Source organism: Diceros bicornis, chromosome X, assembly GCF_020826845.1.
Source record: "Diceros bicornis minor isolate mBicDic1 chromosome X, mDicBic1.mat.cur, whole genome shotgun sequence".
NCBI lineage: Eukaryota > Metazoa > Chordata > Mammalia > Perissodactyla > Rhinocerotidae > Diceros > Diceros bicornis.
This window is the reverse complement of record NC_080781.1, coordinates 26,019,886-26,041,104: the sequence shown is the minus strand read 5'-3', so window position 1 is coordinate 26,041,104 and position 21,219 is coordinate 26,019,886. Positions and strand designations below refer to the sequence as shown.

General features: G+C 38.7%; 1 protein-coding gene across 1 annotated transcript; it reads left to right on the top strand.

Annotated features, from left to right (window-relative positions):
- Nucleotides 1–4,662: 4,662 nt before the first annotated feature.
- On the top strand, nucleotides 4,663–20,670 carry TASL (TLR adaptor interacting with endolysosomal SLC15A4). The gene is made up of 2 exons (XM_058535200.1): nucleotides 4,663–4,872; nucleotides 19,094–20,670. Exon 2 carries the CDS (start codon nucleotides 19,095–19,097, stop codon nucleotides 19,986–19,988), a length of 894 nt encoding a protein of 297 aa, XP_058391183.1. The 5' UTR covers nucleotides 4,663–4,872; nucleotide 19,094; the 3' UTR covers nucleotides 19,989–20,670.
- Nucleotides 20,671–21,219: the final 549 nt, after the last annotated feature.

The window sequence follows — 21,219 nt, the reverse complement described above, 5'->3', positions numbered from 1 at the left end:
TTTTGTTCACTTTTCCTAGAGGCACAGCCCGATATCAGTTACAAACTCCTCTGGTCTGTTGAGTCGACTTGGCAGGCATTGGTGACTAATTATTTGTAGAGATCAGGGACCAGGTGGAATTAGAGAGGACTTCAACATACTGAGCTTGGGTAATGCTATAAAGATAAGTAAAGATGTGAATTTGTTGCTCAAAAGATGAAAGATTTGGCCTTATTTATGTAAAGCAAATACCACAAATGAAAATCTGGAGATCATAGGAGAGAGACATCAGGACTGGAGATACAGATTCATAGATCATCCAAAGAAGATAATAGAAGGTACGGTAAGTGATGAGTTTACCAAGATAAGATACTGAGGGGAAAAAAAAGGTAAGAATTTCAGTTCTGGGAAGTAGAAGATTGATAGGAAACCAATGAAAGAGCTTAGAAAAGAGAAAGTGGGGAGGTAGGAGAATAACTAGCAATGTGCAATGACACAAAATCCACTGGGTGGTGATAGGGAGACCTTCTTAAAGGAAGGGCTGCATCAATAAAGAAATGGGTAAATACATTATTATTGGAACATCCATGCATTGGAAGTCTATGTAGTTATTAAAAAGGATGAGATCAATCTGCATGTACCGACATGGAAAAGTTTATACAAAAAAGATAAGGGACAAAATAGCATATGTAGTATCCTATCATTTGTATACAAAAGAGGATATATGTAATCTTTGGATTGATACACAAGAAACTGACAATCATAATTTCCTCTGGGGAGGGGACCTGAGAGCTGGAGATCAGATAGGGAGAGAGGTTTGATTTTCACTGTATACCTTTTTGGTACCATTAACACTTTTTACCACATATATGAATTTTTTAAAACAAACTATTAAAAAAAAAGAAGAGATTAGCGAACAATGTCAAAGCGGATATAGACTGAGATAAAAGTCATTAGGCTTGATGATAAAGGGACCTTGGTAACTTTGAGAAAGTAGGTTCAGTTGAGTCATTTGAGAGAGAAAACTGTATTTTTTTTAAAGATTTTTTATTTATTTATTTTTCCCCCCAAAGCCACAGTTGATAGCTGTATGTCATAGTTGCACATCCTTGTAGTCGCTGTATGTGGGATGCGGCCTCAGCATGGCCAGAGAAGCAGTGTGTCGGTGTGCGCCGGGATCCGAACCCGGGCCGCCAGCAGCAGAGCGCTTGCGCTTAACCGCTAAGCCACGGGGGCCGGCCCAAGAGAAAACTGTATTATAAGTGGCTGAGGAGCATACTTCAGGAAGACAAAGAATCTATCCTGAAATAGTTTTGATGGAATAAATTTGTGAACTAATCAGTTGTGTGTATGTGCATATATACATATACATATATATTTAATATATACATACAATAGTCCCCCCTTTCCATGGGGGATACGTTCCAAGACCCCCACTGGTTATCTGAAACCGGGGATAGTACCGAACTCTATGTATACTATGTTTTTTCCTTTACACACACATTTGAAGTGTGACAACAAAACTAGCAGGAATTTCTTTTTCCTTCTTCACAATTTCATGGATAGAAGATTCATTCTCACTGTAAATCTCAGCAACCTCAGCATATGATTTTTTTTTCTTTCCTTATAAAGTCAAGAACTTCCACCTTTTCACTTAAAGGAAGCACATTATGGCTTCTCTTTGGCATATCAGAATTGCCAGCATCACTACTCTTACGCTTTGGGGTCATTATTAAGTAAAATAAGGGTTATTTGAACACAAGCACTGCAATACCGTGACAGTCGATCTGATAACCCAGGCAGCTACTAAGTGACTAACAGGCGGGTAGTGAATCCAGCATGGATACACCAGAAAAAGGGATGATTCACGTCCGGGTGGGACGGAGCAGGATGGCTCAAGATTTCCTCATACTACTCAGCATGGTGCACAATTTAAAACTTACGAATGGTTTATTTCTGGAATTTTCCTTTCAATATTTTCAGACTGCAGTTGATTGCGGGTAATTGAAACCGCAGAAAGTGAAACCACGGATAAGGGGGGACTACTGTGTATACCTTTCTCTAGTTACAGGAAAGGCAATATGAATTTTATCTGGAACTGCAATTAGCAAGTAGGATGTGCCAGAAACATAAACCGCTGAGGAATTTGAGAGTGCTGGTAGGAGCACTTGGAGGTCAGTAGAGGGTGGACAGGGTGGAGGAAATCTAGTGAGGATTGGGGGTGAACTAAGTATGGGTGATATCATAATGGAAATAGCTTGGAGGAAGTTTTGACACTAGGAGAGGTAACTGAATAATAGAAATAATATCCATTTAGAGGCACAGAAATCAAGGCAGTAACTCTTTACCTAACATCCAGTAGATTGGTAGAAAATCATATTATAAGATTTCAGCTACGAAGGACATAATTCTGCTTTATTATAATCAGCAAAGAGAAAGCAGTTTAAAGCCAATTTCATAAGCTCAGGTCTTATCAAAAAAGAAATGGTAAGCAAACTTGACATAGCGCCAAGTTTTTGATTACAGAAAATATTTTCTTCAAAGGATGATTTTCATAAAATGAGTAACTTAAGAGACAAAATCAACAGTGAGTATAATATAAATTCTCTATATTGTTTTTGAATAAAATAATAAATGGAACTTGACCCAATCTACAGCAGATGGAATCACCTCATAATGGTTATTGCATGGCACTGCCAGGTGAGCTCTTGGGGAACCCATCGGAAAGTGTTTCTGGAGGTAGATAAGGTCCGCTGTAGGATATCGTCAGTATATCTGGTTGTGGCTGAACCTACGCTAGAATGAAATAAAACAATATTTAGCCCTGAAGTTGCTACAACCTCTTGCTCACAGCTAAGTTCTTGGTGGGCTAGAAAAGCCTGGAGACATCCCTGGGCCTGATTTTATAGGATTACAATGCAACTGAACCTGCCCCTGGGGCAATGAGTCTGGTCATTCTTGTGGTAGCAGGTCAAGTCAGATTTAGGACTAACTGAGAAACTGTCTGTATTATGGCTCATACGTGGGAATCTGCTTTTTCAACTGGATCTAAGTAATGTTCCATGAAATAATGCAGAAAATCATGAAAGACTCTAACAGAAATAAAAATGCCAGTACACTTTTAAAGATATAACTTTTTAAGATAAGCCATAGACCAAAGGTGAACAAAACAAACCCATTGAGAGGAAATGTTCACATATTTAGGATTTAGAACCTAGCTTTGATGAGAGTTAGGTAGAAAAAGACAACAAAAGTAGATATTATTTGGGCAGGGTTATTCTTTGCTGGTTTACTTGAACCAGTCAGGGTAAACCAGCCAGATTATTTTGAGAACTCTAAATATTTTTCTGCTTTTGGGCAAGAACAACTGATCCATTCGCAGATAGACTTATGTGTCCTCCAGGAAAGACATAGATTACAATACATTTGGGCTGCAAAATCAAATACAGTTAAATATGACGTAAAAATACTAGTTTTTTATTTTTTTTTAATTTTATTTATTTTTTCCCCCCAAAGTCCCAGTAGATAGTTGTATGTCATAGCTGCACATCCTTCTAGTTGCTGTATGTGGGACGCAGCCTCAGCGTGGCCGGAGAAGTGGTGCGTCAGTGCGCGCCCGGGATCCGAACCCGGGCCGCCAGCAGCGGAGTGCGCGCACCCAACCGCTAAGCCACGGGGCCGGCCCAATACTAGTTTTTTAAATGAAAAAGTAATACATACACATACTAGAAATTTCAAAAGGGTATAGGGTGAAAAGTAAGACTCATTCTCAAAAGGCAATTGCTTGTTTCTAGTTTCTTGCGTATCCCTATAGAAATATTCTTTGCATAAGCAAATATATATGGTGTTTCTTCCATGTGTGTATATATATACATATATACACAGATATACACACATTCCTTTACAATATAAATTGTAGCATATTATATGTCCTTGCTAAAGAATGTGTTTTGGAGATCTTTTCCTATTATTAGACATAAAGCCACCTCACTTGAACAACTGCATAGTGTTCTACAGTAGGGATATACTCTCATTTATTTAGCCAACATCCTATTTATGAATTTTTTTCCAGTTGTTAACTTAATGCTGCAACAAATATCTTTTCAAATGTCTTTGTGTACAGGTGCAAATATATCACATGGATAAATTTATAGAAATGGAATTGTTGGGTCAAAGGGTAGGAATATTTAAAAGTTTGAAAAAAAGCTTGGACAGACACTGGGAAATTGCCCTCTAAAAATGTTTACATTCTCACCAACAGTGTGTGAGACTGCCTATTTCTCCACACCCTTGCCCAGTGTATTATCTAATTTTTTACCTTTGTTAATTTGAAAGAGAAAACTATTTTCATTTGCATTTTTAAAAATTATGAGTACAACTGAGAAATAATACTTCTTAAAAATTACAGATTAGTGATAAAGCTGAGAATTTTCTAAATCATATGTGACTTTGGCTCTCTTTGGGAGAGGGGTCAGAGAGAATTTATTGTTATAGGAGTAAATTCACGTTGATACAGTTCTTACATAATGTGTAGCAATAAACTATTTTAACAAGAGACAGTTTCATAGATAGGTTTCATTTTTCGAAAAAGGGGAAGAAACTATTCTGTGGCTCGATGTGGGTTTGTCAGTTATTGCCTCTCCCCTTCCCGGGACTTCCCACTCTTCTTGAGCACAAATCAGACTTGAGCAAAAACAACTCTTTTTCCATAGGATCAGTTATAAAAAGAATGGCTGTGCAATGAGAAGCTTAATTTCTTGGTCTTATCAGTGAAAGGCAGACTCACCAAAGGCTTGCGAATATTTCTGGAAAAAGCACTGGCTGGCTTATTCACCTCTATATGGTCAATCGCTGTGTTTCTGCAGGACCAAAGGCGCAGATTGGTTAGTGAAGGTAAGAAAAAGGAGGCAACAGGCCCGATAACTGCTAACTTTTTCTGTCATTTGTCTTCTTACAGTTTCCTAGCCCTTTATCATCAGAACTCAGATCCAATCTTATGCACCTAAAATGCTTTTCTAGTTTACCAAATTAGAGGTGAGTGGGAGTTTAAGCAAGCATTCAATGGAGTTGGACAATAAAGAGAAATTAAGTCAAACACTCCCTTGCCTTACCTCCTCATGTTCACATTTTGGGCATTTCTAAAATATTTTTTTTACCTAAAAATTTTGACTGGTCTAATCAAATATTTGTTGTGTAATTTATTCAGTCCTTGTTCACTAATTGCTACACAAGTTTAGCTTCTGCATTTTTAAAAGAAGACCGAAAAACCTCAGCAGAGTTTTGCAAGCACAACAAAACTCTTGAATTCAGTTACAGTGATGTAGTTTTAGAGATGAATACAATCACAATAAGTTCCAATTGGATTTGACTCTCAATTATTCATTCAGTGAGCTTGTGATAGTGTTTTTCTGGGTGGCAGGACATATTCAAAGTGAATGTTATCTACAGTGATGATGCTTTTTTAATTGCCATCTAGATGATTTGGGGCAAGACTACTTGTTTGGTATTAAAGATGGTTCATGCACAGGTGGGCTCTTGTTCGAACTATCTTTAGACCTGCTCAAACATTCTTTTTCTTGTGCACATCTATCTGTGCTTGAATATAGACCTGGTTTGGCCAGAATATTCATACTGATATTTTTAGAACACTTCTTGCATAGGTCAGTGTAAGAAGATTGTGTTTCTGAGCTTGAGAAGCTTCTCGTAGGAGTGGAGAGTATTTGAAATTTGTGTAAAAAGCTCATATTATAACAATAATTTTGGGGATATGCAAAGGTAGTGCACTAATTCTATTATCTCACAGCAAGGTGATGTTTTCAATAGTTATTTCAAGTGACCGAAACACTTCCAATCACTTACTTATTGATTATCTTAGATATATAAGATATTGTCCCTCTAAGCTCTTCACAAACATCATAGAATATAAATTTGCTTTCATTAACTAAATATAGTAATTTCCCCCGAATTTTTGTTTTGCAAAGTTTCAAACCTATGTAAAAATGGAAAGAACTATACAACGAACACCCATATTTCCATCGTGTAGATTAATCAGTTGTAGCATTTTGCCACATTTACTTTCTCTCTCGCTCTGTCTCTCTCTCTCCATATGTATACATACACACACATATACAGTTTTTTTTCCTGAACTGTTTGAAAGTATATTGTTGATTTTAGGACATATGTCACCCTCATATTCTTGAGCATGTATTTCATAAGGAAAAGAGCAGTCTTCTACATATTATAATTCTAAGGAAGTTCAACATCAATACAACGTTATTATCTAATATATGATCCATATTCAAATTTCCCCAATTATCCGCATGTTCTTTAGAGAGTTTTTATTTTTTAAATTCAGGATCCAATCAAGTATCTTGCATTGCATTTGGTCGATATGCCTAAAATTAAGTAAATGTTAATGGTAATAGACATGATTAACAGTATAATTAACAATGATTAACAATTATAACACCAAGGAAATTTAACATTAGTCAATACTATTATGATCACTTTTCTTATTTTTTTAGTCCTCTCATTTTATGTCAAAATACTTTAAAAATAATTTGAAAAAGTGATCATAAGCTTTAATTTTTCCATTTGTGAGATGTAAAGACAGAATATGAAGAAAAATCCAAACTATGACAAAAATATGTTTACTAATATTTCTGCACCACGATTTACATTTTCTGAAATAAAGAAATTCACATATCCAGATAAAGCCCTTGGGGGTAGCTGTTACCTTTGGTCATAAGGATCTAAGTAGAACTGAACAGAAAATTATTTATTCACTTGGTGATGTTAATATGGAAAAGAGAGGTGTTTTGATTTATGATTATATTATCTTAGCCATCAAATGAAACTTTCAGAAATTAATTCATTAAATAAGAATCACTTCATGTTTGATAGAAGAACAGATAATTTAAAATTACATGTTTTGTAACAGGAATTGAAATATAGATGAGTGATCCTTTAGAGCATCCATCAACAAATGTTACAAAAGATGAAATAATAGGGATATAATCCAAGGTATATGGTTAAGTGAATAGTTATTTCCAGCTCTAAAGAACGCGTACTTTCATAGATAAGCATAAGAAAACTGCAGACGCTTTTGTATACAGGGAGATCCTTCCTAAAGAAACCCTTGTTTTGGGTAAGGTTCTCGTATCATTCACTGAAAAAAAATTAAAATGTAATATGGATTTGGTTACATTATCATAACTAGATTATCAACCAAATAATATTCAAGTTTTTTCAGTGATAACTTTTCACTGGTTTATCTGCAAGTCTCCAAAATCAAGAAGATCTTAAAAAAACAGAGATTGGAATTATGGGATCTAGAATTTAGATTAAAGGGGAAATAGAGAGGCAAAGAGATGAGATAGAGTATTTTGAGGATTTGGGGGTACTAAGAAATAACAACTCTGATATATCACCTACACATAATCTTAACAAGACAGTTTGCTTCACCCTCAAATTTGAGGCAAAAATAAATTTGCTCATCTGATTGGAAAATTAAAAAATAATATGTTGAAGAACGTCAGCGGAAATGGTCAATCTCAAACATTGCTGGTGCGAGAATAAATTGGCCCAAGCTACTTGAAAGGCAGTTTGCAATAGCTGTGATCTAGTGATTCGGCTTCTCCAAATCTGGCCTAAGGAAGCATTCATGGGGCGTATGCTGTGATTACACATAGTAAAAAGCAAGGAAAACCTCAATGTCCACTATCAGAAATGATTTGTTAAGATAAAATGTGCCTGTAGATGTACTGTTTTGTAACTGTTAGAAAGCAGATCTAATATAAGTAGACATGCTGACAGGTGGGAGCCAAACTGCACCCCAGCTAGCTAGGCCCCAGATCCTCTGTGAAACAGCAGATAATGTTTTCCTGTCTTTATTTCCGTGAGGTTATATCCCATCTATGCGGAGGCAGCCCCATCCCACCGCTCCTGTTTTTGTGAGGCTGTGGAGGTCTTATTTACATCCTGTCTCAACCCTGCCTCTCAGACGTCTTAGTTTGTATGCACGCAAATTGTCCTTCCAGAGACAGGATCTGTTGTGCCACGTTGTTACCCCAAATTCCCCCACTTCTTACCCGTCCCCAATCTTCTCACTTTCCTTTTGCTGTTGCCAGTTACTCCTTCATTCAAAAGACTGTCTCGATGATTTATTTTACTGTTTAAGGTAGCAACTGGATTTTGCTCAATTTCCATGCAATCCTGATAAACATATTGGGGTAGGGGAGAGAAGAACCCAGAATCTCTAACTTAGGGACAAGGATTCTGAATGGATGGCCAGGGGCACTGAAATATACACGGATGAGACTTGAACAGTATGGGTGGTGGGACAGGGGATGGATAGGGAGCCAGGGCTCTCAGGACAGAAGAAAAAATGCACAAATCCTGGGATGGGCACAGGTTTTGGGAGAACTGGGAGTTCAGCACGGCTGGGTGTCCTGGGAAACAGGCAGAGATGAGAATGGGAAGGCAGCTAAGGACCACGTGTCACGAGGGCCTAACGTGTATGGACTTTATCCTGGAGATGATGAGGAGCTGTTGATATTTAAACAGGGCATCTGTAACATTAAATTACTCTGTGGTTATAAAATTAAGGGTGAGATGATGCCAGGCTATAGAGTTGGGAATGGTTAAGGAAAATGTTCATATGATTAGATTAAAAAACCAGAGGATAAATGATTTGTACACCTCAAGACATATAAGCATTGACACACAATTGGGACATGTGTGTAGCCCTCTGGGTCACCCCTCCAAGGTGGGTACTGGCTGTCTTCCTGGAGCTTTTCTTTTTGTATTTCACTGCACCTTCCTTCCTTTATTCAGCAAGTGCTGTTGTTATTAAATGGAGTCAGGGCTGACACTCTTTTCCTGGAAGGACTAACTCCTTGTCATGACTGTGTGATATTAACTACTCTCAACTATGCAGTAGTGTGATATGTTCTAAGAATAGACTACATGCCTTGGAGTTTGTAAACTTGGACTTGAATCTTGCCTCTAGTACTTAGTTGCTCAGTGACTTTGGGAAGGTCATTTGCATATCTGAATCTCAGTTTTCTCATTTGGAAAACCTGGATTATAATAATATCTAACATGCAGTATTGATGGAAGATTAGGGGCAATGTATGGAGAGCACCTGACACGGTTGCTAGTGTTATTATATCCTACCCAACTTATTGCACCAGCTTTTTGACCTAGGTTAAGGGTAGGCAAGACATGGTCCCTGGGTCAAATTGGCCCTCTGTCTGTTTTTGTAAATAAAATTTTATTGGACCACAACCACAATCATTTGTTTACATATCGTCCGTGGCTGCTTTGCTGCTGTGATGGCAGAGTTGAGTAGTTGTGACAGAGACCTAAAATATTAAATATTTAGCCCTTTATAGCAAAAGTTTGCTGATCCCTAACTTAGGTTTTTTTCCAAATGTTCCCCTCTTACAAAGTTCTTTTCTCTTTAGGTTTTCTCTTTGAATCCATCCTTGTGTTGTTTGTGTGTAAATTAAAAGTGTGTCTATGTACAGAGTTCTAACAACAATTTTCTGAGAAATTATGTAAATTCTAGTGTAGAAGAAAGAATTTATATTGCAATTTCTTCTGAAATCCAAGTAAATGATTTAACAAGGTGCTGCACTTTAGTCCTTCTAAAAGTATGAATTTGCACATAAGGTTAATTTTGGTATTCCCCTGCATGGTAATGATTAATATAGGCTAAATTTGCCTAGAAATCTCATCTGCAAATGTCCTTGGGTGTCTTTTCCTTCACACTTAACCAGTCATGGAGAATTCTAAATATATATATTCTAAATCTATATATACAGCTTCTCTATGATGAGAAACAAAAATTCAAGCGATAAAATATCTTTGAACAATTGAAGTAATCCATTAGGTCAAGTTTAGTGTCTCAGATGAAATTGTCTAATAAATGTTAACATTTGTTTGAAGTATACCTTTTATAATACCTCTGGAGAGATCAAGTGATGGCTTATAAGAATTTCACAGATAACCACTGAAATTTATTAAGAAAAAAATATCGACAATTAATCAAAATAAATCCAAATAACTTTCTCTATTTCTCTATTCTTAAATTTTAGGAAGTCATGTTGTATAGCACTGTTTTCATACTAATGGTACATTAAAGGGTTTTTAGGACTATAAACTGAGTAAATATATGTATAAATATTGTTTTTAAGTTTCGCCCAACATTACTCTCTCCAAAACAATCTTTCAAAAGCTGCTTTAGCGTGCTCTCTGCTGCCCTCTGCTGCTAACTTTTCAGAAACGAATTTTGATTCTGAGTAATGCTCACCTAACCCTCTTTCTCTCTTTTTTTTTTTTTGTGAGGAAGATTAGACCTGAGCTAACATCTGATGCCAATCCTCTCCTTTTTTTCTTGAGGAAGACTGGCCCTGGGCTAACATCCGTGCCCATCTTCCTCTATTTTATATGGGACACCGCCACAGCATGGCTTAACAAGAAGTACGTCAGTGCGCGCCCGGGATCCGAACCTGCGAACCCCGGGCCGCCAAAGCAGCACGCGCGAAGTTAACGGCTGCGCCACCGGGCCGGCCCCTCTCCTCTTAATATTGTCATAAACTCATGCAATATTAAAGTTTGAGGGGACTATATAGATAATTTAATCCCACAGATGAGAATTTAATTTCATTTACAGGTGAGAAGTTGAGTCTCTGAGAGATTAAGCAACATTTGAACGTGGGCTCTGTTTTCTGACTGCCAGTGTTTGAACGCCTGGTGACTTTGGACACATTACTTAATTTTGACATTTATAAAATGAGTACAATAATAGTACCTACAGCTTAGAGTCTTTGTGGGGATTCATTGATTTAGTATATAAGAAGCACTTAGGATAATATCTGAGTTGTAGCTAGTACTAATGTTAGCTATTTTACAGACTTGTCACTAACTAGATTAAAACCACAGCCTGTGATGAGGTCGGAACTAGAAATCTGGTCTCTTGACTACCAGGTCAAGAATTTTTTTTTGCCTTACTGAGTCTGAATACATAACTAAATTTTACCTTCAAATGTGGATTTTAAAGATGTGACCTGTTCCATACATTTGAAGCTCTTGTAGTTTTTACAAAGCGATGTGATCTCCAGCTCTCGTTGTCACTCATTCCTCCTTGTACTGTTCATGGTGGGCTCCCCACAGAAATTATCACAAACATTCACAAGCTCCCATTATAAATCCCTACTGCTCAAACTTGGGAGATGATTTCACTGTTGACTGTAAGTAATCTCTCTAGTGAGCTCCCTGCCTGAACCTCCAATGCACAATTAGACACTTGCACTCAGAGTGTTCATCTCATGTCAGACTCCAGAGGAACTAAACTAAACGCATCTGCTCCCTTTCTGGCTCCTTCTCCTGATCTGCCCATTTTGGTCAAAGCTGGTGCCATTTCCCAGCATGCCCAGACTCAGAGTTACTCTTGGCTTCTCCCTCTCCTTTACTCCTGAGTCCAGGAGTCTTGGTCTCTCAAGTTCAAAACTTCTCTTCCTTTTCTGCTACCTTCCTCCTGGTTCCTGTTCCAATCACTTCAGGTGGGGATGAATCTAGCAGCCTCCTAACTTGGGTCCTTAACTCCAATCTCACCCTGCTGAAATTCATCTTGCACTTGACTGATAGATTACATCATGCAGTGAATCAGCTTAGTTACCTTCCAGAGCTTTGTATTGCCTGCAGAGTAAATTGAATGTCCTCGGCCTTGCATGTCCCAACTTACCTCCCTGACCTTATCTCCCACTCCTCCCTTGCAGGAATCTTTTCCCTTAGCCGTGAGTGTATCTATCCTTAGACCTTAGGACACATTTTCTGCTTTTCCGTCATTGGACCTACTACTATATTGGTCTCCCTTGGGTCCTACACATCAGAATGGTAGGGTTCTTATTCAACCAGAATTAAGGTACCAACAAAGCTCTCAGTCGATGACAAACAGGGCAAAGAGGCCATTATTCAAAACAAAATCCTGGCCCCCCTTCCTTCCTCGTTGTAAAGAAGTGGAGATTACCTAGAGGACTCATAAACATCATCCACATCAAGTGAAAGAAGAATCCATTAGGGCCGATTGTTTAATATGAAAAGAAATAGGATAAACAGTGGGAAATTTGGGATATGTCTGAATGGGAACAAAGGGTAATAAAGAATGAGTCTACAAATTGTGACATTTCAGTAAAGGCTCTTAGGTGGCCATGACTTGGAGAAATAACACTTGCATCCCACCTACACTGGGTACTGCAGGTCCCCCTTTCTCACCGCCTGTTCAAATCCTTCTTGTTCTTCAGGGCCAAATAGAAGTTTACATTTTACACAGTGAACTCTCTCTCTCTTCTTCACCCTTAGAATACACAGTATCTCTAACCACAAACTCAGCTGTGCAGGAAATGCCACCTTCTTTTTTTCCCCCCTTATTAGCTATTTTAAAAATATTTATTTTTAGCTTTTCTTTTAATCAAGAAAACTAATCAAAGTTATATATGTACATATTTTGGATCAAATAATTCTAAGAGATTCGTTATGAAAAACAGCAGTCCCTGCACCCCTTTTCCAGAAGCAACTACTTTTATCTCCTTTTACTAATTATTTGGTTATTTACCACGATTTCTTTAAGTAGCATGTCTGTGTTGCAGCTCTTGCACTTTTCAGTTTTGGGTATTATTGATTTGTCACCATGAAGATAAAGATTTTATTCCCTTTTTTTACCTGGCTTTCACCAAGTACGTACACCCTTGTCCTGTTCCCCTCACTATATGGACTGGCCACCTGGTCTAGACACACAGACAAATGAATAAGACAATTTTTGTTGATATTACATTACTATATGTGATAAAATATTATCTTTTTTCTTGACTTTATCATCCTGTGGTTACATTTTAAATTTGGTTAGATCAATTTTCAGTGCTTTATATATTATTATGACTATACAAAAGCTATTTACAACTCAGCCATGTAGTAAACCACAGTTTTCTTTGCTGCACAACTTTTTCTTAAATTATGAATTGGAATTTATAATTGTCTAGATCTGTGGTGTCCAATATAATAGCCAAATGTGGCAATTTAAATTAAATTAAATTAAAATTTCAGTCACACTTACCACATTTCAAGTGCTCACTAGTTACATGTGGCTATTGGCTATCATATTAGACAGCATGGATATTGAACAGTTTCATCACCATAGAAAATTCTATTGGACAGCACTTTAGTCACCTCAGAGACAATCTAAGAGAACACACTATTAAAACAAAAATAGTTTTGCAAATTTCCCTTAAACCATTCACACAGGCATTCTAGACTTCTCCAAATAGAAACAGAGAAAAATTAAAGGAAGTTTTATATAACCCCTGTTTCAAAATAGTGAAACAATAAGAGTTTCAGATAAAGGTCCCAACAGTCCCATTTCATTACCAAACATCTAAAAGCTTATTCTTTTAGTTCACCATCTTTTGATACCTCCTTTCCAGAAAGGAACACAGAAATGAATTAGTTAATTACCTGTCACTCTAGAATTATTGCTACAACAGTTATCATCTAGTGAACTTTAGACTGCAATTATAATTAGCTGTCTTCAGTATTTTAAAATTTTACATTATCACCTTCACTAAGTCTATGCTGTCTAATATAGTAGCCATGTGATATTCTAAATTAATTTAAATAAAATTAAAATTCAGTTTCATTAGCCACATTTCAAGCCACATGTGGCTATTGGTTAATATTTTGGACAGCAAACATATAGATCATTCCATCAGCCCAGAAAGTTCTGTTGGATAGTGCTGGTCTAGATTTTTCACTTGCTTAGCTTTTCCTAATTCACCCCCAAAGTCCATAGCCAATTATATAAATCTTATTTCATGATGGTCAGACTTGTTTTCTTCAATTTCATTTTTATCTCCAGAAGCCTGCTGATCTCTTCAACCAGCCAGCTTGCCTTTTGAGCCTGTCACACAGCTTTCATCCTGGAATGTCCTTTCACTTTCATCATGGGTAGGACTCTCTCTGACACGTCCTGGGCCTAGGACAAAAAATGGGGACCCTCAGTCTACAGCCCATCCATCTTCTCTTCCTAGTCCTGGCTACCCCTCAAACTCAGCCTGTAGGTCCAACCTCTGTCCACAGCCCTAACAAAAAGCTGCCTCATCATCACCTAGTGGGCATGGGCGTGTGTGCATACCCAGTCTGTAAGTCAGCCCTAGTCATGATGGATTTGGAGAAAAGCCTGTGCAAACTCTGTGATGGGGTCTGGGCGATTTGAGCAGGGAATTCTGAGGTCCTGAGTACCAGGAATGTGGTTTAGAAGGTGGTGTAGAGGCTGGGTGGGCTTCATCATGTTGGTTTCTAGGACTTCTCACCCTGTTAGGAGGGGCACAACTCAAGGATGGCCAGAGCGGGGCCCCTTACAATGCAGGGTTTGGAACAGGGGCTGAGGCCAAACCAGTCTAAGGGCTCCTTTGTCTCTCTCCTGTGCTGGATTTCCTGTTCCCTGTATCCTTTTTCTCCTCTTTATTGATTACTTACTCCTTTCAGTGGAGCATATCCTCTGTTGACTTCCTGAGAAAGCTGTTTGGGAGATGAATTGAGACTTGTGACCTAAAAATATCTCTATGCTATCTTCATACTTGATTGATAATTTGGTCATTAAATTTTTTTTTTTTTTTTTTTTTTTTTTTTTTTTGTGAGGAGATCAGCCCTGAGCTAACATCCGCCAATCCTCCTCTTTTTTTTTTTTTTTTTTTTTTTGCTGAGGAAGACGGCCCTGGGCTAACATCTGTGCCTATCTTCCTCCACTTTATATGGGACGCCGCCACAGCATGGCTTACCAAGCAGTGCGTCGGTGCGCGCCCGGGATCCGAACCAGCGAACCCCGGGCCGCCGCAGCGGAGCGCGCGCACTTAACCGCTTGCGCCACCGGGCCGGCCCCTGGTCATTAAATTTTTAGTTGAAATAATTTTTGTTCAAAACTTTTTAGACATTGTTACATGGTCTTCTTATTTCTCATGTTGCTTTAATAAGTCTGAAGATTATGGTTCTTGGTCTTTTTTTTTCTCACTTTTTTCTCTCTGGAAACTTATAGTATTTTCCCTTTGTCTCAAGTGTTCTACCACTTTACAATAGCGAGAAGAGGTATAGGTCTATTTTTTCCCAGTATTTTGGAAACTCATGTCCTTCAGTTCTGGGAAATATTCTTGAATTTTTGAATTTCTCCCCTATTTTCTCTGTCCTCTTTCTGAACTTTCTATTATTCAGATAATGGCTCTCCTGGACTGGTTTTCTAATTTTATCTTTTCTCTACTATTTTCCATCTGGTATTTTTGCTCTACTTTCAAAATGGGAGTTTGCCTCAATTTTACCTTCCAATCCTTCTATTGAGTTTTAAAATTCTCTATCATTTTTAATTTCTAAGAGCTTCAGAATGCTTTGTTTAGAGCATCATATTCTTTTTTTTTTGAGGAACTAACATCTGTTGCCAATCTTCTTTTTTCTTTTTTCTCTCCAGAGCCCCAGTACATAGTTGTATATCCTAGTTCTAGGTCCTTCTAGTTCTTCTATGTGGGACGCTGCCTCAGCATGGCTTGATGAGCAGTGAGCAGGTCCATGCCCAAGATCCGAGCCTGCGAACCCCGGGCCACCGGAGTGGAACATGCGAACTTAACTGCTACGCCACCGGGCCAGCCCTTAGAGCATCATATTCTTAATTCAAAATTGTAATATTATCCTATCTCCTTGAGAATATTGATGGTAGTTCCTCCCCCGCCCCACCACCACCCAGAGTTTGTTTCCTCTAAGTGGGTGTTTCGGTCTCTCTCAGAGCTTTCCTCAGATGTTTCAAAATTTTACTCATATTTAAGAATGGAATCCAACAAGCTCAATGGGCTCTATTGATAATGAGCTTGAATGAGGTTGCCTTGTTTAGTGGGAGAACCTCTGATGTCAGTTGCTCTTCTTCTCAGACTAGTCGGGTTCCCCAGAAGAGTTTTCCCAATATCCTGCCTGGAAGGAGGATGCCCCTCTGCCAGCGTTCTGGTAGCTGACTAAGGGCAGCGGTCACGGATCTAAGCACCCAACATGCATATGTTTATTTAATCTATCTATTATCAGTTCAGTAATTCTACCCTTAACTGATATTCTGCAGTTCAGAGACCCTATGTTTTATTCTTCAGAGAATAAATCTCAAGATTTCCTTTGGGGTTGAAGATGGGAAATGGTTACGTGGCTGCATGGAATGAGAGAGAGGATCTGGGTTTCTGACTGCCTTTTAAATAGACTGTCAATCTTTCTATTTTAGATACACCCTCTTTACCCCTCTCCCAAAGGGTAGATGGTGCCACCAAGTCCTGAACATCTAGGGGAATTTAAATCAGACTAGTTCTTGGATTTTCCCATGGCTGTTGTAGGAGTCAGCTTTCTTAGGTCTCCTAAGTCATTAACCCTCAGCTTCCTGCTTTCCAGCTTTTAAAGTGTTATCACTCTTATTTCTTCTCCTGTTCTCACTTTTCTTGTGGATTATATCTTTTAAAAAATCACTTACTGTTCATTTAGTCAAGTTTGGGGAGGGAGAAAAAAAATACATGCATATGCCTAATCTGCTATTTTTCCTGGGAATCTTTGCTTTTCTCTACCTCAATTTGGTCTCTCTTTTGAGCTCACATTCTCCTGAGTAATCACTGTCAATCAGGATTTCCTCAGTCACTTCAGGGCTCCTTCCTCATTGGGTTTGCTTCTAAGTTCCAGCGTGCTTCCATAGAGCCACAGGGTTAGTTGGGGATGTGGGGGTGGGGGGCATCCTTTGTTGTCATCATGTAGTCACACTGGCATCCATGGTACTTCTCAGTATTCACCTGGCCCCTGGTTGCTAGTCTATAGAGATCATGTCTGCAGTCTCCTCATGCTAAATCTAGGTCTTCTCCAGGTTTGCAGGCTCTAGGAAGCATGCTGGTGTGAGAGCAGACTTGATGAGGCAGCCTCAGGCCTGTCCACCCAGGCAATCCACGTGGCTGGCTCTCCTCCTGCTCCCGCATCAGGCTGGGCAGGAGAGAATTTTATGGGACTTCCTGCTTCCTCAGATTCTACCTGGAGGGTAGAGCACGAAACTCTTCTATTCTTGGCTCCCCAAACCTATCTGGAGCCATACTGTTTCCCTCCACAGGGGATTCCATTCACTGAGGCTATTGCTGATACGTAAATATCATGCCCTAAGTCTTTCGGGGTTCGGGATTCTGAAGTTTAAAAGCTCAGGTTGTGATATTTCAAAAGCCATTTCTCTGAAACTATGATTTCTGCCAAGAGCTTCTGAAGCCTATTTAGAAACTCAAAAGCTAAGCGTTGCATTTTTGCTCTGGTTTTTCACAATGATATTCTGAGGGCTTGAAGGTGGAAGGCCCTAGCTGCAGCCTGGATGGGGTGGAGTGGGCAGGTCGTCAAGTAACTGCGTCACTGTCAAGCCTTCATGATCAACTCTTTGGCTCTGTTAACTATCTTCTCATATATGTAAGATTTGTCTTTTCAGCTGGATGTTCAATTTGTTGAGGGCAGAACCATACTTCAAAAATTTTTTCAGGAAAGAAAAATGATTTTCTTTATCCTTTTAAGTGTGTCCAGCATACAAGAATTGCTTCACGGATTTATTGATGGCCTTTAACTTTGTATCTTTATGGTACATAACACTCCTCAGACTATAGTAAACATGTAAATAATTGATAAATTTGCTGAACATATCTTTGAGTAGTTCCCAAAGAGAAAACAATGAAAACATTACCCTTATACAATTAAAACAATTACACTAATTATATTTATAATATTACTCTTATACAATTAAAAATTTACTTGGGAAGTAACTCTATGAATATAAAAGAGATGCTAAAATTTAAAAAGACCCTATGTATGGTTAAAACAATCCTTTTCTCATTTGACTTTTCAATTTCAGGCTCAAGGTGACAGGTTTGTTTCAGAAACCCAGCCCTCAAGGCCTAAGAAGACGGGTTTTCCTTACTGTTGTCTATTGCCCCAGTGCCAGGAATGCCAGTGCGTTCCTTTTTTAGAAAATGCAGCTGCTGGTTTCTAGACTATTCTAGCTACTCCAGACTCCAGTGAAAACTGCTGAGGGTGGGGATGGAAGGCAGGTGTAGCAAAAGCCCAAGGTCAGAAAAGGTCCTTGGTAGCTAGGGTAGAGGTAAACACACCAGTTGGGTGCAAAGACACGTCCAGGACATATTGCGAGGAGTGGGCAGGATAAAGCAAGAAACTCCCTGGGCTGCATAGGTAGGTGAGGCTTCACGGTTCTTCACGATGGGTTGATAGTGAATTAATTTCAAACCATGCCATTGTTGTCAATTATTTAATTCAAGCTAACAAATATCTTTTGAGTCTCTCCTAAATGCAAACAATCATGCTAGCTCCTAGGGATAAAACACAAAGATGAGTAAGATACCACTCCTATTTTCAGTAGAATTTGCCACAATTTTCCTCATTATCTTTTTCATAACCCGCTAGCCATGTTGCTCCCCCAATTTGCAGCTTCTCAATAACTCTCCATTTCCTCTGGGGCAGAATGCAGATGCCTTTGCCTGACTCACAAGGTCCTTCATGATCCAGTTCTAGCTTATTTCCCAGCCTCTTCCGCTTATGCTCAGCTTCTTGGTATATAGTGAATAGGCCATGCCACCATATTGTCTTCTAACTCTGTGCTAACAGCTGTAACTCCTATTTACTCTTGACAATTTAGCTGAAATGTCACCTTCTCTATGACACATCCTGTGACTTCTCCCCCATCGCCCCAGGCTGTGTTAAGGGCTCCTCTTCTGTACTTCCTTTGTGCCTCACTATTATAACCCTCGGTAATATAATGTTGGATTAGTTTGTATCCAGTTTATTTTTTCCCATAGGGGAAACTTCTTGAAGGATGGAACTGTGTCCTATTCATCTTTCCCTCTCCAGCACATGCCATAGTCCTGGTCCACAGCAGGCACAGAATTAGTAATGGCTTGGTGAATGAATGAAATGACTTCATTTATTGTCCTTCACTTTGATATATCAACTGCCAATTTTTAAAATTCCAATCCTCATTTGCCCCATTGTTTCTCACAAACTCTCTTTCCAGAATGCTGTCAGAAGGGTATCTCAGTGGACTTGCCTACCGGAATGACATCCACTGGAGTTGTGCATCTTATAATGAGCAGGTGGCTGAGGAAAGGGAAGAGGAGATGAAATCTGCTGCTCTTTCCTATTCTTCTGTGGATGAAACACAAGTCAGAAGTCTCTACGTGAGCTGCAAATCCTCTGGCAAGTTTATTTCTTCAGTGCATTCAAGAGAGAGCCAACACAGTAGAAATCAGAGAATCACAGTGCTGCAGACAAAACCCAATCCTGTGTTTGAAAGCCCAAATTTGGCTGCAGTCGAAATATGTAGAGACCCCAGCAGAGAGACCTACTTGGTTCCACCTTCTTGCAAAAGTATTTGTAAGAATTACAATGACTTACACATTGCAGGGGGCCAGGTGATGGCCATTAATTCAGTGACAACAGGTTTTCCCTCTGAGAGCAGTTTTGAATACGGCCCTTTGCTGAAATCGTCTGAGATTCCTTTGCCCATGGAGGATTCCATTTCCACTCAGCCCAACGACTTTCCCCCAAAACCTATCCAGCGATATTCATCCTACTGGAGAATAACCAGCATCAAAGAGAAAAGCAGCCTGCAAATGCAGAAGCCTATTTCTAATGCTGTGCTGAACGAGTACCTGGAGCAGAAGGTGGTGGAGTTATATAAACAGTACATTATGGACACTGTGTTTCATGACAGTTCTCCTACTCAGATTCTGGCATCTGAACTCATCATGACAAATGTGGACCAAATTAGTCTCCAAGTCTCTAGAGAGAAGAACCTGGAGACCTCAAAAGCCAGAGATATAGTCATTAACCGCCTACTACAGTTGGTGTCAACTGAAATCAGTACTCCTAGTCTCCATATTTCTCAGTACAGCAATGTGAATCCATAGAGAGGATGCTTCCATTCCTCTGTCTCAACTACGCAAACCTAAAGCAACACTTTATTCATTTATTCTGAGAATGTGCAGGAGGGAGTGTGAAGGGGAGTCAAGAGCTAGAGAAGTAAAGGTCGGCTGGAAGCCAGGAATGAATTAAGAGGCTATCTCATAATATTACATATGATGAAGGAATGTGGGTAGACGAGCTATAAAGAATGATTTCAAAGAGAGGGTTGTATAGCAACAAAGCAAAGATAAAAATGATCCAAAAAGGTATGATTTATTTAAGGGAGTATAGAAATTGAGAAGGAAGACAAGCCAAATAAGATGACAACACACCATGGCAAAAAAAAAAAAAAGGGAAAAGGTTTCAGGGTAAAGAGTTAAGAATATGTTTGTTACTCAAATAAATTTCTCCAAGTTGTTTCTACTGTTCTAATTGGGTAGAAAGCCAGGCTCAAACAGTTTTCAAAATATGTTTATATCTCTTTTCTCTATTCTGTATCAGATCATTTAAAAATACGTTCTTTATAAATATTAAAACCATAGCAAACTACAATTGTGTTTTTATTTTGAGTAATTAGTTAGCTAAGGCCACAAAACAGCCACTCAAATCTCCTAATTCTGTTTACTAGTGGAGATGCAGTTTTCTAAATGGAAAATACCATAGTGAACATTAAACTATTTTGTTTTATTTTGTTGCATATGATTTTTTTGGTGGTATTAAGCTTCAAAAGAAATTATGAATCTTATTTTTTCCCCATTTTTTCTCTTCCTTTTCTCCATGCTCTCTTGACCCTTCTAGAGCCACAAAGGGGTCTTCTGTATCTTCAAAACAAGGTTACAAGCTCTAGGGTCCCATGATGTCAAGTTCTGTAAATTCATTCATTAGAACAGTAGCTTCATGAGGGCTTCACTGCTCTACTCCATTCCTCTAGCTCAGGGGTTGGCAAACTATGGCCCACGGGCCAAATCTAGCCTGCTGCCTGGTTTTGAACTCCTATAAGCTAAGAACGGTTTTTCCATTTTTAAATGGTTGAAAAAAAATCAAAATATTTTGTGACATGTGAAAGCTGTGTGATATTCAAATACAGTGCTTGTAAAATAAGGCTTTATTGGAACACAGCCATGCCAATTCATTTATGTATTGTCTGTGGCTGCTTTCACACTAGAATGGCAGAGTTGAATAGATGCAATAGAGAATATATGGCCCACCAAAGCCTAAAACACTTACTATCTGTTC